This window comes from Ursus americanus, chromosome 6, assembly GCF_024610735.1.
Source record: "Ursus americanus isolate L20-20 chromosome 6, mUrsAme1.1.p, whole genome shotgun sequence".
Classification (NCBI taxonomy): Eukaryota; Metazoa; Chordata; class Mammalia; order Carnivora; family Ursidae; genus Ursus; species Ursus americanus.
Genome location: NC_142132.1, coordinates 31716075 through 31743356, shown reverse-complemented (window position 1 = coordinate 31743356; position 27282 = coordinate 31716075). Strand labels below are relative to the sequence as shown.

The following is a 27282-nucleotide window of genomic DNA, read 5'->3' as shown; positions in this document are numbered from 1 at the left end:
GCAAAAAAAATAAAAAATAAAAAAATAAAAAAAAATGTATGAGCGCTAACCCATGCTGAAATGCCAACGATGAAAATGAGTCATCTTCAGAGCCGATTTGAGATAACTCTAGGGAAATAAAATACAAAATTGGACACTGTGATTGCAAGCATAAAAAAATTTTTTTTGAGAGAAGGACTGGTAGTTCTACTGGGATATTGAGATTATGGGTAAATTTCCTCCTCTCTATACCTCCATTCTTTTAACACTGCGATGTGTAATCATGGTAACGAATAAAATTCTAAAACTGTAAGTCCGTCTAAGATACGAAGGTGGATTTAACACAACTTCTCCAGTGACCACTTTTTTTTTTTTTTTAATCACAATGTTTTCGAACCTGGGCCATTCCTGTGTCTTCTCCTTCAATCCTTGGGGTTAAGTCCAGTCTTGCCAACGTTTCTTTCAACGCGTCCTTCCCAACCACCCAGTGAGAGGGGCCAGATTCAGTCTGCAGGTTGCCGACCTCAGTGCTGAGCGCGCTGGATGCTAGTTACTTCAGACTCACAGGCGCATTCATCTAGTCAGCAAATGTTTGCTGTGCACTTCCCTGGGTGTCAGGCTCCCCGCCAATTTCAAATACGGAAAAACCTTACTTCCTCGTTTGAACAAACCCCGCCTGCCTTACTGAAAAATCCCCAACCAGTAGAATAGCAGGAGGATAAAACGCAGCTATTCCTGCCAAATAGTTCATGAGATTCAGGCTATGGCTGAAACACAGAAGTCTTTGGAGACCCATTTCAAGGACATAAGTAAGAGTGCTTGATAAATTAACACAGCAAATATCTTTGGGTCCACAAATACTCAGAATGTCTGAAAGCAATTTGCTCTTATTTTAAGCAGTCTGTTAGGTCCCTCCGATCCTGCTAACACAGTATTGCACATAGTTACTTAGGTTGTTTTTTAAAGCACTCAAAACCAGTGAACTGCAGCACGTTTTCTGTGAATTTCCTGCCCCATTCTGAATCAGGACGGTGCAGACGAGAGCCAACCACTAACACCGTCCCCTGGCCTAGAACTCAATTGTTCCTCCTCCAGCTATAGCTCTGCCCCGTAACAGCTGCGGAATCATGGGCATCACGCTGCCTTAATGCACCTGTTTCCTCACCTATAAAATGGGGATCAAAAACAACGCTCGATCCTGGAATGGTGAAAGGACGACATGAGGGAGTACATACGACGCTAAGCGCAGGGCCTGGCGCATAGTAAAAGTCCATTAAGTCATTAGCATTATGTCATTCAAGACCTGCACTCCTGACTCCGACAGCCCAGGGGCACTGCTTTCTCTTTTGAATACATTTATAATTTATTTTAATTCTTATTTTATTTTTTTTAAAGATTTTATTTATTTATTTGACAGAGAGAGAGAGACAGCCAGTGAGAGAGGGAGCACAAGCGGGGGGAGTGGGAGAGGAAGAAGCAGGTTCCCAGCGGAGGAGCCTGATGCGGGGCTCGATCCCAAGACCCTGGGATCACACCGTGAGCCGAAGGCAGACGCTCAACGACTGAGCCACCCAGGCACCCCTAATTCTTATTTATTTTATTAACTTATTATATTGATTGATTACACCCCTGGGGACCCAAACCCGAATACTTTTAATCCTTGGTCTCCTTCATTCATTTGCCACTTTGCCTCCTCATTTACCAACATTTTTGCGGTTGTGAGTTTTGCTGCCAAAACTACCAAGGGACTTTATCTTATGCTCCTCCGGTAATACTGAGCATAGTGCCTTCGATCCAGTAAGAACTCACTAAGTGAACTAAGGAATTCACCCAGCCAGCCACCAGAAGCAACCTTTCCTGTCCCGTGCACTCTGGGGGGATGGGGAAAGGAAAGGGGGCCGAGGGAGGAGACCAGGCAGAAGGGTTAACACTGGGCCAACCTAAAAACAGGATTGTACGGGTAGGGAGAGATCTGGAGCAACAGTGGGCAGTGAGGACTGTCCAAGTGACAAACAGGTGGCCTCAGGGACCAAGGAGAGTTTGCAGGGAGCTCTGGCCTTTATCTGCAGGCAGCCTAAGATCATCTGGTGGACTTCACTTCTGAAAGCACATCTCTGGGGACCTAGAGGAGATGTGACTTGTCATCCTTGCAGCTGAAGGCACAGTTCAACTAGCTCCTTAAAGAGAATAAGCCTCAGAGCCCAGAGTGGAGGGAGATTAGGAAGGGGTCCAGATGCTAGATCTGAGCTTTGATGTCTGTCACATTGCTGGCCTGATGACCGACCCCACAGGAGGCACAAGACTTAATGTCTGCACTTTTCCCAAGACGGACTGTCCCCTAAGGCAGGTGACTTCCCTTCTAGCTGCTGTTCTAATATATCTTCTCAATTTCTTCTTATCCTGGGGTAAATTGATCACAATCATTAATACACATATTTACAGAAGAAAAATGAAGAGAATGGATCTAGCTAGAGATTTGTTCACAATGCTCAAAGAATTAAGATGTTTCCAATTTTCCACCGAAATCCCAGCTGACTGACTTTCAAATGAAACTCCTCTTGCTGAATGCATTCTTTGGCAAGGTAGGTAGGACATTCCCAAGTGACCACAACATTTGCCAAAAATTCCATAAACTCAGCATTCCAGTCAAGCCAGGCTTCTATCTGAAGAGGTGGATTTTGCTCATTGTGGGTTTCCCCAACCCCAACGGAACAGGCAACAGTCGTGCCTTTGCTCCTCATCATACTTCCAAGACTGAGATCTAGATATGATGCTGACAAGAAGCCGTTCCCACCAGAACAAGCTCCCAATTCCACTGGGTACACCAGGTACTATGGAGAGGCAGCCCTTGCCTTCAGGGAGTTTCTAATTTATCAGCAGTTATAAAAATACATGAGTAGGAGTCAGGTATCCAGTCACAGAAGTGCCATAAGAGGTTTTAACATTAAATTGGGTACAAGGAAGCTCAGCACCTATTTATATGAACTCAGTGCTCTCTATGTAGGACAGGGGTAGGGGACAGCACTGAGACATTTCAATGGGGATAATGGCCACATGGCCAAGTACTGAGAAAAGCAACCTGGCACAGGGAGTGGGATGGTCTGGAGAGGGGAAAAGAGGCTGGTGGTGACTCCACGGAGTGAGTGGAGTGATCACGTGTCACCCAGGCAGGATCTTGATTGGTATGAGAAATAAACCCACATCTCTCAGCATCAGTCGAGTCAGCCCCCTCTTGGCCCCATCTTTCCCTGTGACAGGTGCCGCCTGAGGACCCAACCCCACCATCCTCCCATCATTATACCCAGCGCAGCCTGTCTCAGTCACACGTCCCATCCAAGAACCATCAAATGAGGTGAGCCTGGATTCCAAACTCAGACATACTCACATTCTAAAGGTAAAGATGCCAACACAGGTAAAAGCTTCTCAAAGGTAATAGGAATCGTTGCAAAATTAATTAGGAGAAGGAGCAGAAAACAGAAGAAAAGTAATTTGAGGACGATGATTAAATTGCTACTTATCACTAAAGCCTACGAGACTGATACAAATAAAACATACTCGGATCCAACACACAAGGCTCTTCCCATTTCTGACATGAATACATCAAGCCATGAATGCGGTGGCAACTTACTATCCAGGAAGCTCTGAAGAAATTTCCGGGCTGGGGCTGACTGCCGAGCTCTGTACGTGTCAAAAAAAAAAAAAAAAAGAAAGAAAGAAAAGAATGTAGGTCATTTATTTTGCATCAGATGTTCCAAGTCAAGGGGGAAAGAGAGCAGCCCCTTTCCTTTCCTGATACAGCCAAGGACCCTTGGGAGATGGGGCCCTTGGCTGGAAAGGTCTCGGTGCTGGAGGATTTCTGGGCCAGCGGGCACTCTTGCTCTCTGGGTGCGGTGGAAGATAGTCCCCTAGCTTAGCCTTATCTTTCATATAAATATAGACCCGCGAGGTGGATAGCCCACCATCTGGCCAACATGCATTAGTGACGTGAACAAGACAACATCGCCTTCATTAGCTTATCCCCACTACTCAGAGCCCCTGACCAAGCCCACCAGAGACTCCTTCATGCACCCCAGATGCCACATCCAGAGAGAGGGTCACCCGACACCTTAGGTACAGAAAATACAAAAATGCACTTGAAAAGACCACACTGTATTTAGATCATTTGTTTACCCCTGCAGACTTAGAATGTGGAAATGGGGAGAAAAGCAGTTTCACAAAACCTAGGAGTGGGGAGCATTTTATAAAATTACAGGCCACTATGCAAAAGAAAGAAAACCATCAAGAGCTACATGCAGAGAAAAGGCAACATAATTATGTAGTTTAAGGTTTCTGTTGTTGTCTTGGAGAAAAAAAGGGCAAAAGGCTCAATATATTTTTTAAAAATAATGTGGTAATAAGGTTAACTTTTAAAGATACTCCTATCTCTAACAACGATCACTTCAAGGAAAAGACGCTACCTGAGAAGAGATATTGGGGGAAAGAAGAGAAACAGCGGGAGAAAAGGCAGATTGTCCAAGAGGGAGGAGAAGCAACATTCATTGGGGCTCACCCACCTGGTCCCCTACCTGCCAAACACCCCGCTGGATCCTCTCACTTTGGAGGGCGCCTCTGTCCCAGGATGAGGACTCTACTCTTCCCCACCCCCAGGTGCCCGCCATTATTACTCAGAGAAGGCAGCACTCTTACCCCATGTTCATCCTTCCAGCCCTCTTGCCCACACTGGTGTCACCTACCCATCTCCCACCTTGGCACCTGTCTTATTCTGGGTCTTCATCCACTTTGAGGATGATGTCCTGGTCTCCATCTGGGAAAACTTTTGTGTGACCCTGCAGAGTCCTCTGGGAACAACCCCCTCCCTGCCTTCTTTCTTTCCTTCCTTCCACAATCACATGTTTTCAATCAGGGCTGTACCCCAGGTGGATCCCCGGATGCTTCCCCACTCTAGCTCCTAGCAACCTCCAAGGTTTTTAGAAACCTCCTGGTTATCAAATCCACTGACCTTCCCTCTGAGTCTACTTTTGGGGACCTCTCTGGCACACCAGCTAGTTGTCATACTTCCTCTTCTTGTTCCACCACTCACTGCCTCCTACTTCCTCTCCTTCCTCTCCTGCTCCATGTCATCCAGCATCCCAGTGGGTAGTTGTTGCTCCCGGCCTTCCTGTCCTTCAATCTTCCATCTGCTCCCAGGGCTTCAGCCGTCACTTCTCTTCAGGTGACTCCAACTGACGTTGTATGTAGGCCCCTTCCTCTCTTAGGAGACCTAGTCTTAGATTTCCAGCTTTCTAATGGATAGACAGCCAACACTTCAAGAATGAATCACCTAAAACTAACTCCATCTTACCATTGCACGGATTTTCTCCCCATCTTTCTCACATGACATACTGATGTCCTCATCTTTCCAGCTTCCTGGCCAAAACCCAAGTTGTTTCTGTCCCCATTCCATCCCCCAATTCTTTGTTCTTCACACCAATTAAAATGTCCCATTGCAATTTCCTCTGTGAGCGTTCTCACAGCCACCCCTCCCCCGCTTCGTGCTGACGCTACTGGAGTGTGGGCTCTCATCACTCCATGCCTGGACCACCACAATAGCCTCCTTGCCCTCTGCACCTCCAACTGGAAGTTCTCCTTTCAACCCAGCCTCTCTAGAGTGAGGACACCGACCTTCCTAAAACAACTCCTGAACCACATCATCGGGCTATGGACAAAACCATCTCCTAACTGTATTTTCTGAGCCTCTACAATCCAGTGTCAACCCTCTTTCCCACACCTACCTATCCAATTTTCTATTATAGCTGAATCTTCTACTTTATTCCTTAAACACATGCTAAACACGATCATTTTTTGTGCTCTTTTCGTGCCTCACATGGATGCCTCCGATTTCTACCACGTACCTCCACTGCACCCAGCCTTTAAGGTCCTGGCTAACTCCCCTGAGAAGTCTTCCCTACTTCTCCACGAGATCACTCTTCCTCCAGGCACTAAGAGCCCATACCATTCTTTCAGCTCTTTGCAGGCACTGCTGTGTACTGTTGGAGATCTTTTATTTATGAGTGTGCTTAAACGGTCACGTTTCTGAAGGCAAAGTTCATTGTTTCGGGCTGATGTAAAGCCTCTCTCAGCATGCCCCATACCTATTAGGGACTAATGGGGAACATGTAACTGAACCAATGTGAAGACGACTCATTCATGCATCAGACCCTTCTTGGTGCCCATCTTGCTCTGGGTAGGAGCCCAGGTACCGGAAGCTGTCTCTAACCTCAGGGAGGCCTCAGTGATTTCAGTAATTCTCCAGCTGCCTTCCATCCTTGCATATGTTACAGAGCTGTTCTTATTAGACTACTTTGAAAAGTGACCCCTGATTCATTTTATGACCTGTAGTCTTAGCATTCCTGTCCTGCCCCGGAGCACTTTAGGACTTACCTGCCATTAGTTCTCACTCTTGAACTAGCTCAGACCTTCTATCCCACAGTGGCTACAGTTGCTTCTAGTCTCTGCCCTGGCTGAAACTGAGCACCCCCTTTCCCTGCTCCACGACCTACCTGCCTTGACTGTGCGCACTGTGGCTCACCTTTGTGCCTGCCTCAAGTTCTGAAGAGGGGCCTGGATTCGCAAACCCCAGCTTCCCTGATCTGCCTGCAGTTCCTTAGTGTCTGACCTTATCTCAGCCTGCCTTGGCTGCTGCCATAACCCCCTGGGTTCTTCGCTCCTTTCTTCCCTGGCTTGAGGGTCCAGCAGTCAAGACTTTTCATAACCTGAGTCACTCATGCTGGCAGTCTGACCCTCCTTGTCTTAGTTCTGCTTAAATAGAACACGTTCCATGGCATTTTCCACTTTTCCTGCCACAGTCTGTGGACCTTCCTAGCCTCTTCAGCAGTGTCTGCCTGTCTTTTTTATTTTCTGTGAAGATACCCTTTCCTTGTAAAAGTCCTTTTTGTTTTGTCAGGAAGTCCTGGGGACGGGTCTCCAAATACTTGGTACTATTCTTCCCCTTGGGGACCTGTTTACCTTGGACTCTCTCTCTGACATAACCCCCTTTAAAAATGTCAATACAGGTTGAGTTTCAAATGCTTGTTTGTAGCCAGGCTGTCTGGTCTCTGGAGTGCATTTTTTCATTGAGAACTTTCTGACCTTTCAAATGACAAATACAACTACTCTGCCAGTGCCATGCACGTAAGAGGCACTCAAATCACCACCACTGTGTTTCTGAAAATGATCTCTGAGGTTGGTATCTCCCAGGGCTGCAAAAAAAGACAAGGGAATTGCCCCCAAAAATGGCTCCCAGAAAATCTGGAGAAGATATACGGAGCCAAAGGACAGGAAGTTATAAGGGCCACCTCCAGAGAGCAGAGAAAGAGAATGACAAGGGGGTGGCGTCGTTTAAATCACCAGGCACCCTGCATATATTTGAAAAACTCCCTTTAAGGAAGATGCCAAGCTCAAAAGAAATCCAAGCAAAAATTAGGTTGGGGGGCGGGGGGAGAGGAATCGAAAACAGGAGTCAGAAAGCCATGCAGCTTATAAAAACCCAGCATAACCATTCATTGCCTTGACTACATCGAAACCAGAGAACAGAGAAGAAAACAAAACTGAGCTGGAAGAGGAACCAACAGCGTGAGAAAAAGTAGGAAATACCTGGGACAAGTTTGCACTGGGTGCTTTATTAAGCATCTCCGTGTTTCCTAAGTGTGCCTCTAACTCTGCTGGGCAGAGGTTGAGATCTTTTTCTAGATTAGTCTGGTTCAAGAAAGAAAAGACGGGAAAGAATGTTTTAGTTTAAAGGACAGGCAGAAAGAATGGAAGGTTAAGTTTGAAAAATGAATTTGTTTAGTGCTATGCTTTAATAAGGCAAAGATGGCATGACCGAACACAAGAGCTCACTAGAAATCAGGTGAAGACGTGAAAACAGAGAATGCAACATTAGGCAGAGAAAATATAAATCCTGAAGTCATCAGAGCTTCAAAAGTCTATTCTACTTGCTAGAGAGAACTACAAACACCACGGAAACCTACCTTTCGTGAGAGACCTATTTTTTCTCTTTTCAGAGTATAGTGACTGTGACAAATAGGACATGTCAGGAGAATAAGGCATTGCCTTAAAAACCTCTCAACATTAGTAGAAGTAGAGACTTTGTTAAATAGTTTTATCACCAAGCCAAAAGAAAAAAAAAGTTATCAAGTTTTAAAAAAAAAAGTGATTTAAGAAAATAAAAGAAAAAAAGAAAAAAACCCACAACACACTCACACTAACCAGGCTAGAGAACACACACACAGCCCACGGAGGAGGCACAGCAGAATTACCTTTCTATCCTCTCTAGGAAGGATAGAGCAGTCTCCAGGAGTATAATCCCATATCTTTTTGGGAGGCTGACGGGAAGCAGAGGAGGAAATGAAGAAATGAGCATAAAGACATAAAGACAAACATGGAGACTGGCTCAAACAAAGAGGGGCACGCTAGGAGAACCGTATCAACACAGAGAAGTGAACTCAAAGCACAGGGAGTGGACACTCGGCCTCCTGAGGAGGCTGCCTAGGGAGGGACTCGGCAGAATTTAGGAGGTGGAAACATTAACTGGGAAGTTTCTACGTCTACGTCTCAAGAGTAAGTTATTATTGGATTCTAAACATTGAAAACGTAAAAAAAAAAAAAAAAGAAAGAAAAGAAAGAAAAGAAAAAAAACAAGAAAAAAAGCATTAACACCAATTTGAACAAAAATCAAGACTTTAAAATTCCTGTTTTTTTTTTTTTTAATTGAAGTATAGGTGACATACATCCTCACTGTTGTTTTCAAACTAAGACTGACACCGACATTCTACATTTTTGAAGCAGTCTTCTCCAAGGCAAAATTCATTAAATGTGACTTTGGATTTGGCCAGGGGAGGGTAAAATGGAACTGAATGTGCTTTCTGTGGTTTGTGGCAATAAAATCCAGGTACAAAATGGGTGTCCAATAAATGCACTGTGTAACTAGACAATTCCACTAGATAACACTTAACAATCTCCGTTTACAGCTTAACCAGACTTTGGTAACACTGCTGCTGGGACAGCCATGCCTTCTGTCTGCCTTAGAGAAGTTTATAATTTGAATTTGAACAGCGGACTGTAGGGTTATGTCTGTTTTCTCCTTTAACTCTTTAAGTTAGAATGAGAGCTGCATTCCTAAAACAAAACGGCCAGGAGAACTGTGAGTTTAATGAGGGAAGGTTTCAGTTCGGAGGGTAGGACATCTGGAAGTTACAAGCCTCCTCTAATTCTGGAACCTCTCCCCCACCAACTAGACCTTCTTGTTCTGCCTATTTAGACCTGAAATGTCTTATACAATGACCCCTGAAAAGATGAGATCATTAGTAGCTCCTGGAATTTTGTGCAATTATCATTACCCTATGCAAGTATTCAGATTGGTTGACATTGTGATATTTTGCCTTGAGCTTACTTCTAGAAATCACATGGATTTCTGCAGAAATTAGAGGGGGGAAAAGTAAAAACCTAACATCCATACTTTTAGTAATGAATCTGCAAATGAAAAGTAATCTGAATCCAAGGGACTTTCATCACTGACAGTAGTGGGTCAGTAATGCTGTCTCTGTATATGTGTGCTCTGCAATTTGTAAAGTAAGTGCTACTAACATTTACCATTCATCTTTAAGCACTTCCTACACTTGGACTGTTCACCTGGAGAAGGAGACTTTTTAAAGTCACTTAGGATACCTACTCATTTCTTTCTTTACGGCAAAAAAATAAGGCAGTGCTTATAAATTAAGTTGGTTTTAAATCCTTCATCCTGGAAGTCATGAATTATTTGATATTCCACAACAACGTATCAGAGTTACAAGGTACCACAGCCAGGATCTTGCTAAAATTTCAGCTCATTCTGGGTGGTGGGCTTTAAGTGCAAGAGTTGAGGAAGAAAGGAGTTCAGGGTAAATGTCTAGTGTCCAAGTTCTGACAGGCTTCACTTGAGAGAAGTGGGTCTTGAGTTGGTGTGGAATAAAAAATAAGAGTTTTAATTTCATTCTGGTTCTGAATGACTGAAAAACCTTCCAAAACAACTTCCATGGTTTACACCATTTTGATTGATCTCTCTTACTTTTATTACAGCCCAGAGTGAGGAAGGTAGGACAGAAGTGAAGAAAAAATTTCTCTCTATCACACCTTCTTCCCCAACCCTGGGATAAGAGCCAGTCATCAGGTTGGTTCAATCGATGATAAGCCTACCCTCTCAGACCATGAGGAACTGTTCATCAGGACGTTGTTCCTCAGGAGAGGGCACTGATTACGTTATTTTGGCAAGACTTCCACAGTATTACCTTTTATTACTTGAAAAGACCCACTCAAATAGTCCCATTTAAGAAGGACTCTAAGGTCCCTGCAAGGAACATCATGGCTTCAGAGGAAATGGCATTTTGGAAAAGCATCATTAAGTCTTTAAATAATTAAGAGGCAGTTAGAACAAAAGAGTAGGGACACGAATTCTAGGAAGGCCCCACTGCACAAATGGACTGTGTTCTCAACATTTGTTTGGATTGGTTGTGTGGCGCTCAGACCATGGTTTCCAGCAGAAACAGTGTTAATCTGCCAGGCTATTCACAGAGCTGATTTAATGTGCACTGGGACTGAAATACTGGCCTTTGCTAACAAAAATGGAGTTATTTGCAATGACAGATTCAGTAAAACAAACGAATCACATTATAAAGATTTTATACCTTTCCCTAAAAGTTAATATTTCAGATAAAACTAATTTAGTTGTGAGAAGTGGCTAGAAATTTGTGGATTCTGAGAGGGCTTTGCAAAATCAATGGTACGGACTCTTTATTATACATAATTTAAAGCTAGTTGCTTTTGCTTTCCCTGATGAAAGGATAGTGTTATTATTACATATACTAGTCATGGTCTTTTTTTGCTTGTTTGGCGGGGTGGGGGGACCACACGATTCAAAAGTAGCTTTTTGTGTGAGAGAATTGAGCAAGTTTTAAGGGAAAAGAAAAGGGTTAAGACACTGTTCAATATTTGAGTGTGGAGAAGGTTGCCTGAGGTAGACTTCTTTGATGTCTGAATGGTGAATAGGAAAAAGCGAGAGAAAGGAGAAATGAGGTTTGCACCACAGCTCTGGGGAGAAGATGGTGCAGACTTCAGGTCAGATGCTTCCCTCGGCACTGGTCACTAGGTGGCGCTGCTCACTCAGGACAGCTCAGGGGCTAGGCGGAGCCCGAGTCTAGCAGAGGCCAAGGCGGCAGGAAAACGTTCCTACCGGCAGGAAGTTGCAGTCAGGTGCTCCTAACTCATAAGATACCTCAACTTTCTAACAAAGCTCAGCCTCGCTGAATCAAACTGGCAATTCCACAGCACCCGCTTCATTTGTCTGTCTGCATCTTAATGAAAAATATACACTGTGGAATTTAACATTTAACTGAACTCTAAACTCCTGTCTGCCAATAAAACCATCATTCCAAACCGTAGTGATTCCGATTCTGGCTTCAGTGGCTAGTTTCACACGAACATCTAACAAAATGTCTTATCTTTAGACACTTACTTCCTCCACCTGTAAATCTCTTTTGCAGCTGTAATAAGACTTTAAAGTAACAGGAGGTTTAAAGTCAGTTTCTAGTCCTCTCCAGTGGAAAAATGAACTCAATCCTCCCTTCTGTTTGATACACCTTTGGGTGCAGGCCTAAGAAAGTCCTCCTGTAAGTGCCAAAAATCAGTTTGTGCCAAGGCCAACTCAGCGACATCACAGGGAAATTCTAGCAAATATAGCATGCCGCCTAACTCCCATTTCAAGTTTTGGGAACTATTACCCTAACTCATAGAAATCATTCTCCAAACCCACCTATAATGAGGGTGCATTCGTGGATCACATCCACATCCAGAGGCTCTTGGGGGCACTTCCTTTGCATATGTACTTAAATCTTTTTAAAGCGGTAACAGTGCTGCTCGTCTCAGTGTGTAATGCATTTTCCTGCCTGTCTTCAGTTTGCCAGAAAGACTCTGGTTAAGTAACTGAACCAATGGCCAAACTAATGCCGTCTACAAGGCGTGTGATATTTGTTTCTAGTGGTGGGAGGTCCTAAGACAAGCAATGACTTAGTCCTGTTTCTCTGTGGTTTTCTGGCAAGAAATAATTCCAGGGCTCACTGTCCTTTCTTGGTGAAGTGAAGTGCGGGAAAGCTTACAGGTTGTGGTGAGAAGAGACAATCTCACGACTGCCCCCTGAAATGGCTGCTCCCCACTTCCTGCATTCCTTACAAACAGATCTGATTCTCTAGCAGCAACAATGCATCAACAGCATCATTTAAAAAGGTGTCTATAACCACTGAAGCTATTAAACTTACCGGTTTCCCAAACTCCAATTCCGAAAAGAATTTATACCAAGGTTCATTCTTTAAATCTATCTCTTCTGGGCTTATATCCCGACTCTATAGGGGTTGGTGACAGGGAAATGGAAGAGAGAGAAGGATAACATTATGCAGAGATTACATAGGAACAGGCCAGTAGAGATGCAGTGGTTTCCCGGGCTATACAGCAACCGTATCCAATAGCAGCAATCCTCCATTTTACGGACATCAGCAAAACCAGGAGCTACAACAGGTGGGAGAGGACGGGTTTATAAAAACAGAGAACCGGGGGCAGGAGCAGTGAGTGACTCATTCTCAGCCCTGAGGCAGAAGGCACACGGGCCACGGATGGAGAATTCTGCACCGCACTGCTGCCTCCCACGACAGACTGGAATATGGGCACAGTCCTCAATAACTGTACCGTGGGACACGAGAAAGCCCGTATTTCCTCTTTACGAAGAACTGTTAGTGAGCAGCAAATAACCTGGTGAGCACACCAAACATTTAGCAATCTACGCCGGATGAGTAGAGCAAATAATTTTTATTGGCTAGTACAGTTTTAGTACTTATTTGCAAAGCCGCCTTGAGGGTTTTCAAAATAAATGCAGATGCCAACACTTTATAAAAGCCAATTTGTTAATACTGCATCTTTAATGGCACATGAGTAGGTGAGAAATCACGTCCCATACACAGTACAGGGAAAGATGGTATAAGTAAAAAACAGAGGACACAAGTGCAAAAACATTTTAAACGAGCATCCGTGGGGGAGAAATACAGACAGAATATACTTTGTGTTTTCACAAATAAATGTCAAAGAGCTGGGAAAAATAAAGAGAGGGAAAAGCTGAACAAGACAGACAACAGAACAGGGGGAGAAAACTTCTGGATTATGTTGCAAAAATAAGTCAGATATCTCAACTTCATACAACTCTAAGAGGCAGCTCACACAGACTGATCATTTGATTCATGGGATTTCATACCAACTCAGATCTTTATAAAGTTTAACACCTCGCTCTGCGGAATAACCTGTGTTTCTGGAAATAATTAGCTGGAGAATGACTGCCTGGAAAGCAAATCACGTTTCCCCCGCATACACTAGAGATACACGTTCACAGCAGACAAAAGCATTAGGGGCTCATGGCGTCATGAAATTCATCGGTGTAGACACACTTCAAAGGTGTGTCACTAAATGAGAGAGATATGGTGATTTTTTTCTGACAACAATATGAAATAGAAAAGGTATATTCTGCACCAAGATTGAAAACAATATCTAAGAAACTTCACTCCCTCAGCGTAACGACACGTGGAGGAAATGGCCACATGTTCCAAGCCACTGCTTCACGGAGTACCTCCCCGGGGACACGTTTCTCTTCACGTTCTGTTCACAGGCCTTCTGCCGTTTGTAGAAATGGCTGTCAACTTTCTTTGCGACCCTGACCAATCCCTTCTTCTAAAATCGTTCGAAGGGTCTTCACTGTTATTTCTATTTTTGTTTTAAAAGGAGGAAGACGTGGCAGAGAACTTTTCTTTAGCTGAAATGCACTGAATAGAAGTCAGCTGGAATCAGAGGGAAATGCCTACTGAAGCAGAGTCTGCCCTCTTGCATCCAGATTAAAATCTCCCCCGGCTGTCTTTAGGGACTTAGGGGCTGAAATCTCGAAGAATCCAGTGATTCTGAAATGATGTAAAATAAAGATTCCAAATGGATTCTTAATTTTTTCGGTGAAATGAGGCACGATAGCTATAAGGACACAACTATTCAGGAGGGACAGCTCAGACACTGGGACATGTTAGGTCCTCATATGATGGGAGTTTCATGAAACCTATTTCATGTTTACTATTTTTGAACACTATTTATAACCGCTCCCTGGGAATAGGTTAGGTTTCTGTTGTTGTTGTTTTAAATAAAATGTACCGACTCTTTCAGGAAATGGCCTGAATGTCTTGGTCCTCGGTCCTGAAAGAATTAGCCCATTTTATTGCTGAAGGTTGCTTGCAGACTGTTTTTACTGCGAAGGCTAACACTGTGCTGAGAACTGAATCAGGAGGCGTGTCGACTGCGTGGGCCCAGAGCAGCTGCCCGGAGAGAAAGTGAAAGAGGTGATACCACGCAGCACTAACATCTGCGTTTGATTTTGTCATTTATAACTCGGCCGTAGATCTGATTATGGAACGGACAGACAGGAAACGTGCTTCTAGATGCAGAGCAGGAGCTCCGTACCGACAGGCAGGGCGGATTCCACAATGCCAGGCTAAGTTCTCTGCTGCTGTGGGCTATGTTCCCCAGCTCAGCAAAATCCTGGGAAAAGGCGGGTGACCTGCCAGAAAAATGCCTGATTCTCCTTGAGGATGGTTTTGCTTCTTGGATGGGAGCCAGAGACTAGCTTCAATTTTTAATTAAACAATCTGAATGTGGTACGTTCATGTGCACAGCACTTTGTAACGTTCATATAGTCCTCTTATACATTTTACCACACTTGGTCCTCTCATTCGATACTTCCGTGAGTATGCAATCCTACTCAGTACTCACTTCAGTACTTCAGTAACGTTGGCAGGCCAAACAATACTTCTATCATACAGATGAAAACACTGAGGCTCTGAAGAGTTAAAGGACTTGCCCCAAGATATCTGAAGGCAGAGTCAGAATTAGAACTCAGGTCTTCCAATTCCGAGTCCAGTGCTCTGTACAATATATAACTTCTCCTTTTCATAATCCTGAGAAAGAGGCAGACCCTCTGAGTTGGCAGAAGACCCGAAGCTAAAATAGGGGTAACTGACAAACTTGAAAAGCCAGGAAGGAACTCAAAGTGACCATGTACCGGGAAGAAACCCCCTTGTTTTATACATCCGAATCCATATGGTGTCTGTAATTACTATTTTAATATCTGTCCTTCCCAAAACACCCCTGTGGGAGCAGCAGGGACCCCAACCTCTAACCCAGGGCTTGGCACATAAAAGTGATTCTATATATATCTGTTGAATTGAGCAGAAGTTCTGGAACGGACTGTGGAGCAAAGTAAAAGCGACAAAGCCTGAAAGAGGCCATTTCTGACAAAGCAGGGCCTGACCGCTAGATCTCCAATCCGGAGGCCGGAAGACAAGACAATGGACTCAGACTATGACGAAAGGGGGGCTCTGGAGTTATGAAGAACATCACAGGAGTTTGCCACGTGGCTGAAGAGGTTGTAAGGCTGTAAATCTACTGTGGGGAATTCTGAAGGTAGCACAGGGCTTCCTCTGCCTGCGATGGTTTGGGTTTGTTCCAGGGACAAGACAAGCTCTGCAGCAGCCTTTACCACCAACCCTTCCTGCAAACAACAGGTAGATGTGCCTGTGAGGTTGCCATTGAACTTGGCAGGCTGAAGCAGACAGGAGCACTTCAAATTGGAAAAACAAAACATTTTTCCCCTCAAAAGGAGTTGTGCATTTCTGAGAGCAAATTCAGATTCTGTATCTGTCACTAGTTAGCATACTTATCCGGAGTGAACAAGACAAAAGTGTGTGTGTGTATGCGGTGGTTGGGGTGGGGTTGGGAGGTGTCCTCAAATTCTGGCAAACCAGATACTGGATGCCAAAAGCCAAGCCACACAGACACATTCCAACGTTTCTGTTCACGTGGCAAAAAGAGCAGGAAAAAAATTCAAAAAAGAAGGGACTAATTCAACCACTGGGAAGAGTAGACAGTGAAATGCAGATCTGGCTAAAATTTCTCTTTAAAATGAAAGACTTCTCTTATGAAGAACAGTGCTCAAAAGTGAAGAACATTGAATTAAGTGGCTGGCCATGGTTGCTCCTCTGTGTCCCGCCCTGGGCCTTCCTCTCCCATCACTGGGCTGGCCCAGGGGCCTGAACACCACTTCGCAATCTGGCGTGGTCGCTGCAACTGTCCAGAGGTCGCCGACGGGCACCACTCTCACTTCCCAGGGGTTCTAACCATTGTGGTATCAACGAGAAAAAACTATGTTGGTTTTTTTTCTTAATGCTGATAGTGGTCAAATTATTAGGAACCAAGGAAAGGAGGGGGAAATGGAAAAATTGAAGAAAGGGGCAGGCCCTCCGTTAAAGCAATGAACACCTAGGAACAATAGTATCGCCCAAACAAAAGCACCCAAAGGGCAGTGGAGTCTCTGACGTCATTAAGTGTGTGGACACATAACAGTGCATCCTGCCTTGTTATTCAAGTATCAGGAATATTCCCAAAGCACCTGCGTGTGGAAGGCTAACTTCGGTGCCTGTGATCTTCTCACAGGAGAGAATCCCCAGGGCAGGGTGGGGCCAGAGGCATAGTTCTCGGCTCCTTTCTGAACTTTTTGCTTAAAATAACTGTGGTGCACAGCAAATGCTAAAGAATGACAACTCTAAAGCATTTCTGTGAACTGTTGACCTTTCTTCCTAATTAAAATTATTTTCTCCCTTTGTGCTTTTAAAGATGTCACATTTTTATTTTAGTAAAAGTCAAATCAATTATTACTTAAAACATGTAGAGCAGAAGAGGTGGAGGGAAAATAATTTGAACCTGCATTTCAGAGGCCTACTTAACCTGTTCTCAGAGTGGTAACCGCATTTTAATAAAAACCAATCCCCAGCATGATAATTCCATCCTGCTGGCACGGCTGGAGGGCTGCAATATTTATAGAGCTTTGGAGAATCCCTTTAACCATGATCAGAATTCGGAGCCAGCTTTCCTAACGAAGGGTGGACAAAAGGAAGCGTGAGTGGCAGATATGAAACTAATCAGTTTGTAAAAATTCTTTCCCGTTTCACAGAAGCAGCTGCTTTTCCAGGGTGGTCGTCTATGCCCAGACAGGCCGTTTCCCCCACTTACAATTGCTTGGCGATGTGAACGTGTGTAGAGAATTAGAAACCAGATTGAATACGAAATTCATCCTCAATAGTGCACTTGTCAGAAAAGGAAGACCTACAAGACATATTCTAACAGCCTCGGTCTTTTCTTCCCAAGTCACAACATCATATTAATTATTTAGCTTTTAATGATGTGCTCGTAACTTCTACAAAATTTATACACATTCAAATAAGAGTCACCTAAAAAAAAACCTGACTTTAGTCCAGTTAGTAGTAATAAGACTCATAAATTAACGGTTAGACATTTTTAAGAAGACAGCAGCAAAATCAATCTTTACGTTAGTAGAACATTTTAAATTAGTTCAAATCATGCACAAAAAGAACAACAAAGCACAATATGGCTTCTTTCAAAGCAGATTCTCAGGACTCATTTTATAAACACCTGCAGAAATGAAAAGGGTAGAAATACTTCGTTTTTTCATTTGTCTTCGAAACACAACGAGTCTATCTCAGGGGAGAAGGAATGTAATCCAAGTGCACAATGCATCCGGATTAAAGAACACGGCAGGGGAGACAGAAGAACTTTAATATACACATTACCATCTTTTCGTTGGTCAGGACAGAAGACCTGCCCGGCTGATAGTCGTAAATGCTTTTGGGCTCTGCGCGGTATTTCCTTGTATCCACTTTCTTATCTGGGGGCTCCCAGTCGTTTCTGGAGAAAGAAAATCCTGTTAGAGCTATTTTCATGAAAATGGCATCCGACACGGTCTGACTTTAGCTGACTGCTGTCTAATCAAGGAATTTTTGTATCGGAAGCATAAAATCGGACTCTGTGCAAAGCATTTAGTTGTGCTGGTTTCCTTCTCAAAATCACCAGTTACATCTCTGTGTTGGCTTCACAAAAGGCTTGAGGTGTCCCGTGCTCAAAACCGGGCACCAGACGTGCAGAGAATGAGGAGAAGGGTGGGAAGCAGCATCAGCAAAGCTTCTCTCCTTTCAGGAGCTCATCATTCCCGGAACATGCCTGTGCTTCCCACTCCCGCTGGCACAGGGGGAGAGAACGAAGGTCCTGGAGCCCGTCAGCCGCGGTTCCAGTCCCTGCTACAGCACTCGCTAGCCTGGTGAGCTGAGCCAAACACCTCACCCATGGCTACTTTGGTTTCCTCATCTGAAAAATGCAGATATCGGAGGGACTAAATGAGACAGTGCATGTAAATCACTTAGCAGAGCACCAGGTCCACGGTGTAAGCACTGAATAAATGTGATTGCGATTAATAACCATATTCTTCCCTATTCCACACCCTGCTCCAGGAGTCACCCAAATCACAGCCTTGGGGGCAGATACTTAACCTGAGCCAGCAATGGGTTCCAGAGGATACGGGAACCCTTGGAAGTTGTTGGCAAATTTTTAAGGCATGTACATTATTGCATTTTGCACTGTGAGTATAGTTACTTTTTTCCTGCAAAGCTACAAATGTCTCGAAGGCAGGGACAGTGATTTATAAATGCTTATTTTCCCCCACAGCATCTGGTTCAATCTGCGCACAGAATGTACCCAGCAGATGCTTGATGAATGTACTTGAGTGTGCACCCACAAGGACTCAAGGGTATACCCAGCCTTTTAATTATCAAAACCCTCGGGCAGACGCCACTTGTGTATGCATGGGACTCAGCCACTCATTTGTCTATGAAGATGGAGAAGGTGTGAGGTGTGAAACTGAGCGTGTATTTAGAGGGAAAAAATATTTAGTTTGGTCAGAGCCTTGTTGGGAAATGGTGGAAGAGGGAGCCCAAAGATGCATGGGATACCAGTCGGGATGGCATAAAAAGGCTGATCCATCAGGAACAAGAACTCAACAGAGAAAAGTGGGTCATTCAGCACAGCCATTAGGAGATGACGAACACCATCATTAGAAGCACTCCAAGCCTTATCTTTCAATGATACCCACTGCATAGTTATTAACAAGCGTGGCTTTGGGGCATCTGGGTGGCTCAGTGAGTTAAGCATCTGACTCTTGATTTAGGCTCAGGTCATGATCTCAGGATCGTTTTTGAGCTCAAGCCCTGCATTGGGCTCTGTGCTCAGCGTAGAGTCTGCTTGAGATTCTCTCTCCCTGTCCCTCTGGCCCTTCCGCTGCTCGCTCATGCGCGCGTGCATGCATGTGTGCTGTCTCTCTCAAATAAACAAAGTCTTCAAAAAAAAATGTGGCTTCATTTTAAAATTATATTCTCTGGTATGGACCCTGTCAGTATGCACAAAGTGTATGAAAACACATGCCAAATTTTATAGCTAAGATTTCTCTTGTGAGAGGGGTAAAGTCATGACAATTACAGCCAACGTTCAATAAGCCCATACTGTGAGCCAGACACTACTAGAAATGTTATATGCATTATCTTGTTTTATCCTTCAACATCCTAGGAGCATAAAATGCATCCCCACTTAACAGATGAGGACACGGAGACTCAGAATAAGTCACAGGGATTCAAAATCGGGTCTGTGTGACTCTCGCCTCGAAGGCTGCCTGACCCAGCAGAGAGAGTGCCCTTCAGTGGTGGCTTGGGTATGAGAGCCCTAACTCTCAGAGGTGACTGTGGGTGAGGGAGCACTTACCTTTCTGGGCTTGATTTCAGCGAGGAAGAGCGCGCTGGGAGGGGAAGTGTGGCCGACCTCTTAACCACCTTCTCACCGTCGATGCAGCTCATCTCACTTTTTGAGCGAGGCACAGAAAGGGGAGATTTTGCTGGAGAAGAAGAGTGGGTACAAAAGACTTGCAAAAACTGAGGAAAACCAAAAACTGGAAGATGTGTTTCCTTACCCACCACCCTCTGTTCCTCCCCCGCAAGCAGAAAATTCTACATCACTTACTGTCTTCAGAAAAGGAGTACCGAGGTGAGTACAGATCTGAATCATCATCTAGTGAACAAAACAAAACGTAATCAGGAGAATCCAGCTGAGGTAAGAGAACCAAGTGACATGTCCCCCCACTTGCACCGTCCTGCACTGGTGTCCAGCCATTCTGGGAGCCCGACAGACAGAGGAGGGGTCGGAAGTGACACCACAGCAGACCCCATCTGAGAGCCCACCCAACCAAACAGGGTCTGCCGACCTGCAGTCCAGAAGGTCCATTCATGACACCCGGGGGCTGACTGACACCAAGGAAGCATGGGGACAAACAGCCAAAGGTCCTCCTCAAGACAACTTCCACAAGCAAAGTGAGAGCACAGGGTCCCCAGCCTGGTTGGAAACGGGTGCGGAGAGAGGTCCCCAGATGCTCACGCTGAGAGTCTCTGGTCTAGCCTGCTATGTTCCCAAGGGTCCAGCAGGCCCACTACTGGATGGGCTGGGGGAGGCCCAGGGATGTGGTTTCAGCTGCCCACCTCGGCTGTGACCTGTTTTATATGCTGTGGTTCCATACACAATACCATTTATCCAGCAGGGGCTTTGGCTAAGGAAACGGGCTGAGAAGACCCTCCTAGTCACTTGCTTTGACCTCAACCTACTTCCTGGTGACACAGTGCACACTGGCAGGTCTGCTCTGCAAAGGTACTGCTTGGGCTCAGTGTCTAAGCGGTGACTCTGGAACCAATCAAACTCACACACGGTTTTGTGGGATTGCTCTGCAAGGGCGAGGCACACGTCCCTCAATACAGAGAACCCCGGGACACGGACACTTGCAGAACCGAGATGAGAGCTGAGCCCCTCATGCAAGTAGCCTCTCCCAACTCAAAATGAGAGCACACGGACATTTACGGAAATGGATTTCTAAATTGGAACTGTCCTAAGCATACAGGATATTTAGTCACTAGGTCCATGATAATTCCCCCCAACACACTTCTCCAACAAGAGTCAGGCTGCATCAGTCAGCCTGTCCCATTTTCTAGTATCTTGTCAACCCGAATCCAGAATTCTTGAAGATGAAACAAAGACCCAACTCCTTCCCTTAAAATCTGTACCAGCTTTAACAAAGAACATGAAGTAACCTGCAAACACAAGCCAAAGAATCCAATGTCACATGTTGACTAAGCGTTAATCAAGTCCTGTCTCTCTGCAAATCATTCTAAGTTTCAGAGCATGAAAGGCCGGGATATTTTGTGAGGTTTAAATAAAACTAACACTGCTATTATTTTGAGTATTATTCAAAGATGGCTTCCTGGCAGGCTCCCCTGCCCCCCCTTTTTAAAAAAGTATTTATTTATTTGACAGAGAGAACACAAGCAGGGGGAGGAGTGGGAGAGGGAGAAGCAGACTCCCCCCTGAGCAGGGAGCCTGATGTGGAACTCGAACCCAGGACCCTGGGATCATGACCTTAGCCCAAGACAGCCATTCAACAGACTGAGCCACCCAGACGACCTCTGGTAGCCCTTCTTATCCCCTCCTCTCCTCTCCCTATTTTTATCTGCCTAGGGTCTTCCCCCCAGCCCAAATAAAGGAAAGGTATCAGGTACCAGTTATCTTTCCTACCCTTCCTTCCTCCCTCCTTCCGCTTCAAGGATAAGAACTAGTCGATATCAAAGTTGAACAAGACTTGCCATGCTATACATGCAATGATTTATCTTAACTTTTGAAAATAGGGGAGAAAAGGTAAAATGAGATCTAGAAATGTATTTTTGGAGTACTGTTCTGAAGAATTTTGTCTTGCCTGTTTTTGTTTTTTAATAGAACTTTTGATTATCCTGCTGAAAACCATGATGTCAAAGAAAACTAAAAATCAGCTCTGACTGCAGAAATTTGACTAGAAAAACGGTGGCTGCCAAACGAGGAATTAGCTTACTTAGCAACCAATGTATGTACTGCTTAAAACCCAGCCTAGCATTTTAGCTCAAAACCCTCTATCTTGGAATCATGGAATGACAGCCTATCAGTAGACGGTAAGGTCAGGGTTAGTTTGTAACTATTACCTGGTTCTTGGCATAAGAAGCAACATTTTCATGGGGGAAACATGGCATTTAAATATTCAAAAAAATGTTTGAAGCCTAAGCTCTTTAAATAATTTTTTCTCCCCAGAGCTTCCCTATGTAGAAATCTGGAAGATTTGTTAGAAGGAAATGAGAAATAGTTCTTGAAAGATGAAAAAAAAATAGCACAGCTTGAGGAGTTAAATAATTTATATATTTTGAAAAGTAGGAGAAAAAAACAGGGGTGAAGGCAACAGACGTCGGAATGACTGAACGCTCTTAAAGCTACTTCTTACTTGCTGGAGGTGAAAGATTAGTGCCCCAGCTAAGGCCAGCTCGGGGCAGGAGCACGTCTGGGGAGCAAGCTCTTCCTTTCTCTGCATCCATGGGATCCGAGTTGCACACGTGGATTTCAGTTCGCCTTTGAGGACGGCAGACTGAAGTTCCATGGATTCAACAGAACACTAACAATCAGGGCAGGTCTCGGGGGATGTAACATTTAATTGTCGATGTTTGCCTTACAAATCTAATGTAAGACAATTTTACCTCTGCTTATGAATAAAAACAATAGCGGTTTCCATTAAGTGACTAACATTGGCTGGTAGGTGACTAGTATCATCTCACTCACCCTCTCGAAAACTCCTTGAGGTGCGTAAATCTCTCAACTCACAGACACAGAAAGGAGGCCCAGGGAAGTTAAGAGAATTTGCCCCTAGTCACACAGTGAGAAAAAGACAAGCAGGAACAGACTCAAGGTCCTTCCGACTCCACTTCCCTGTGTGGCCTCGAAGCCCCGTGACAGGGACGGGGGGCTTTGTTCTACTCTTCACCCCAGCCTCATCTACCCAATCCTGGGGAAAACTGTGGCTCTTCTCATAATTTTTATTGTGGAAGAGGCAGGGGAGAGTGTTGTTTTGAAACTCAAGTCGTGCACCACAGTGTTGGCCATACTGATTTCCAGCCCTTGAAGCCTTTCTCTATTTTTCTGCATCATCCCCTCCCTGGTGATGCTCAAGCAAGTTTTCTTTCTTTTTCTTGTAAAGATTTTATTTACTTATTTATTTATTTGAGAGAGACAGAGAGAGCAAGTGATAGCACAAATAGGGGGAGAGGCAGAGGGAGAAGCAGACTCCCCACCAAGCAGGGAACCTGATGTGGGGCTCGATCCCAGGACCCTGGGATCATGACCTGAGCCAAAGGCAGATGCTTAACTGACTGAGCCACCCAGGTGCCCCTTAAGCAAGTTTTCTGAGTTACCCACTTCCAGTTTTGTGCTGCTTTCCAGGGACAATGGGTAAAACTGAGTCACTCTCGCTACACCATCTACTTGCTGTTTCTCCTGCTCCCTTCTCCTGGGAGGGTAAGTACACACTGGGGTAGATGTATATGAAGTTAAAAATGCCAATGAATGGGAAAACTGGGTACAAGGATCACCCTTCTGCATTTCTGCACACTAGAGTTAGCCAAATGGAGTACATGTTTTTAAGCATGGTTAAGACACAGTAAACGAAACGTTTTTCAAGACGTTGGTGAACACTGACATTGTCTATGTCTGAAATGTGGCCGTTATGATTCCTCCAAGGGTTCTTTAACACTATGCCTTAGGGGGCTCGGCTGAGTTGGGATCTTGTGATTGCCGCTCCTAGTGGAGCCACATGCTGTCGGTGCCCCTTGGGGCCTTGGCAGAGACACCCAGAACTTCCGGTGCCAGCGACTTCCAGGAAGGTCTAAGGCTCAGCGGGTTTTACTCAGGGTGAACAATCCACTTCTGGAACCCAAAGGCCCCTGCTGGGCTCCGATGTTTACACACCAGTGACTGCCCTCGAGGCTTTGGCAATCTATCCTCGGGAGCTCGATTTGGGGACGGCTACTCTCCTAAAGCTGCCGGGAAGCACACAATTGCTTTTTCAACCACAGTGACTTCAAATGAACTTCTAAAAAAGACTTTTTCTGGATTTTGGGGGGTTTCTTTTTTGAGAATTTATAACGATCTTAAAAACACTGGAACAAGTGCTGATTGAGAATGATTATTTTATAAAAAATATGTAACTGGCTAAAATGAGATGAACAAAAAGCAGTATTTACATAATCACTTGCCTTTATCAATTAAATTTTAATTTATGCATTTCTGAGGCATTTAAACTTGAAATTATTTTTCTAACATCAGGAGCTCATTTTTGACACAATCTTTTTCTACTGTTCAAATTAATTCCTTCTCCTACTTTATTCCACACACTTAGGAAAAGAAAAGGGTAAAGGGGTCAAGACAGACACACACATTCACCCCACAAACAAAAATAGTCAAAGAAAAAGATGTATGCCGAAGTGGGGACAAAGTCTGGGTGGGATCGGAGAGGAAGAATCAGCAAAAGGAGAAACGGGGCAAGGTGGTCAGGAATCGTCCAGGGAGCCCAGGGAGACATTCCCAAAGCTGCTATGTTCTGGTTAAAGGCAAATTTTAAGGGATTAGGGGGGGAAAAAGATCCACAAAGGGTATAGAGTAGCTATAGAAAACAAATTCAGAAAAAAAAAAAAAGAATCTGAAGGAGAAGAGAACGAGGCAGAGAAGGAAAGAAGTAAAAGGAGAAAGACGTGGGGAGGACCAGAGGGCTGGAACGAGACTCACCGTCCTCATCCCCAGCAGCATTCCTGGCCTGTGGAGGTGGAGAGGGAGTGACTGCCACGCTCTCCCAGCTACCCTGCAGGCCAGTCTAAGACTGCACTTGCTGGGCGGAGCCCTCCTGCCTGGCCGGCCTCAGGAGAGCAAAGGTGACCGCCGCGGGCGGCCTGGCCCCGCCTCCTCTGGGCAGTGCGGGCTGCAGCCGGGGGCAGGAGGCACACAGAGCCTGGCCAGGCATCTTCACAATACAACTATTTGCTTGAACTTGAGCAAAATAAGGCTATTCTTAGAAATCCTGTAAGGCCAGTAGAGGATTACTTTAACTCAAATACTGACGTGCCTGGGAGCAATCAGTCTCCTAAATCTTTGTCCTGGCATATCCTCATCTAGGAATGAGGAGAAAGGTCAATGGGACAGACCACTGTGGCATGATGTGTCACCACGACTTGGGGACACCTTGAGGTGGTGTCTTGAGACACTTCACCAGGAGGTGGCAGTGGTCACCATCGGCCTGACGCGTGGAAGCAGCATCGGAAAGCAAGAGGAAAAGCTGACTCTGGGACTTCCCCCTTGGCTGACAGGACAGCCCCCTACCCTGCAATGGCCAAATGTATTCTCACAGGCCACAGACAGTGGAATAACACACCAGATACTTGGTTTTGTGCTGATCTGGAGGCATCATTTGAAAAGCTCTGCCATTTTGTGGACACAAAGCGTGTTGAGAGAGCCAACATCATTTGGCCATGTTCAGAGTGGGAAGGCTAGGTCTTTTGAATCTATAGTCCTCCCTGGAATTCTAGATCCCAATCCCCCGGACTGCACTGGAGAGTATCTTCTTCTTGGAGGGTGGGAAGGGTGGTCCCCTCCATTCCAGTGTCCTCAGTCCTGGCCATGTGTCAAATCACCTGGGGATATTTCTTAACTACATACCCCCAGATGCCGTTCCGGGAGAAGCTGGCACCTGGGGCTAGGGGTCAGAGAGCATCAGCCACAAACACAGAGTGCAGCATGAGGAGTAAAGGGATCAGAAGTGCAGAAGAGAGTAAGAAAGAACCCATGCTTGGGGGCCCCATAGATCTGCGTTTAAAACCTGGTTCTGCTGTTTACTATGTGATCTTGCACAAATTACTTAGCTTTCCTGAGCCTTACACCCTTTATTGAAGAAATGAGGACTTACCTCCTGGCGTCCCTGCGAGGATGAAACAAGGTAACAGTTGTGATGCACTCAGCATGTGAGGCCTTGTATTCAGTAAGGGCTCAATAAATGGTGGTCATGGCAGGCGCTGTGGTGGTTATGCTGCTGCTGCTGTTGCTGTTATTATTATTATTATTATTAATAGAATTATGCCTGTGAGCTGCTGAGGTCTAAGCCACCACACTGCTGTTTCCTAAAGCAGGAGGCAGGGGACAAGGCCGCAGCAGTGTGTCTGAGGCCTTTCCTCCCCAGCTTTGCTCCTCTCGCTCCCGCTCCAGGCAGACGCCACGGGCAGGGTGTCTGAAGACCCACCCTAGCAGTCCCTCCATGTCGGGGTGCAGCAGTGAGTTGGGCTGGCTCCGGTCGCTGTCAACAGTCCCTCTCCCCACCCCCCAGTCTTTCTGACCGGACATCTCAGATGCTACAGAAAGACATCTCTCTGACTTTAGGAGAACAGAATGGAATTTATAGACAAGTAGCTTTGGGTCACAGAGGAAGGAATGATGGGGAGGAGCGGGTGGGTCAAATGAAAGTTAGAAAAAAAACAAAGTAATACTCATTTGCTTAGCCTTACTTGAAAGTTATTCCCAAAGGATTTCTGGTAAGTTATTTTTGATAAGCTTTCTAGTGACCAGGGTACACAGTGAAATTTCAAGAAGTCAGTCTCCTGAATTCATTCTGCTCCTCCTCAGTTCCCTAGTCCCAATCTCTCCCAACTACCTCATGAAACAAAGAGCAATCCACTCCTGTCCCACAGAGTGGTCTGAAAGATTGCAAAAGGATTAGTAGGGGCTGTTCCCTGTTGGGAGTTTACAGGTTTCTTTCCAAGTATATTTTAAACTTCATGGATTAAGATGTGATAATTCTATTTATCTTCCGAAAGTCTGGTCAGGTTTGCTTTTTCATTATAGTTGGGGGTTAAAAAAAAAAAAAAAGGTTGCTAAGCCGGCATAAACTTTCCCATAGTCTTTTACTAGTCAGGAGAATCAGCTTTCAGACACTTAGAAATACTTTTTATATTGTATAAACAACTAGAATTTAGACAGAGGCAGCGGCCCTTAGGCTAGGTTTTGATAGGTTTATTGCAAATAATTCTAGTTTCAAATTCTGAGTTCAAGCAAAACAAAACAAAACAAAACAAAACAAAACAAAAAAACCCCAGCAGCAACAGCAGTTGCTGTCCTCGCAAAGGACAGACTCTGGAATGACAGCTCATATTGCTCAGTAAAGCGGGCTATTTTTTAATGCTCATTAAAATCTATGGGGAGAGCCCTGGCTAGGTGCTAATTTGTCCTTAACACCTTTCCTTGAAAAGCATAAATACTTCCCACGTTAAGAAGGGCGTGCAGAGCCCAGGGCCACCTGTCAGAAGCATGGGGCTGAGGGGGACCTACGAAAGCTCACAGACATCAAACCCAAGCCAGAGAGTCTCTGATTACTTAAAAAAAATGAAAAAT

At 44.9% G+C, this 27282-nt stretch overlaps 1 protein-coding gene across 50 annotated transcripts in view; it reads right to left on the bottom strand.

The window, feature by feature from the left end:
• SORBS1 (sorbin and SH3 domain containing 1) overlaps window positions 1–27282 on the bottom strand; it is a 218733-nt gene that overhangs the window by 42881 nt on the left and 148570 nt on the right. For 31 of the 50 annotated variants that reach the window (XM_087862881.1, XM_087862853.1, XM_087862863.1 and 28 more), the window contains 7 exons: window positions 19981–20028; window positions 19726–19855; window positions 17712–17826; window positions 12306–12389; window positions 8277–8342; window positions 7612–7713; window positions 3608–3657 (listed from right to left, as the gene is read on the bottom strand). In XM_087862881.1, the coding sequence (XP_087719007.1) occupies window positions 3608–3657; window positions 7612–7713; window positions 8277–8342; window positions 12306–12389; window positions 17712–17826; window positions 19726–19855; window positions 19981–20028 (595 nt within the window). The remainder of the gene's footprint in view (window positions 1–3607; window positions 3658–7611; window positions 7714–8276; window positions 8343–12305; window positions 12390–17711; window positions 17827–19725; window positions 19856–19980; window positions 20029–27282) is intronic. The other 19 variants (XM_087862865.1, XM_087862879.1, XM_045785039.2 and 16 more) reach the window with 3 other exon arrangements.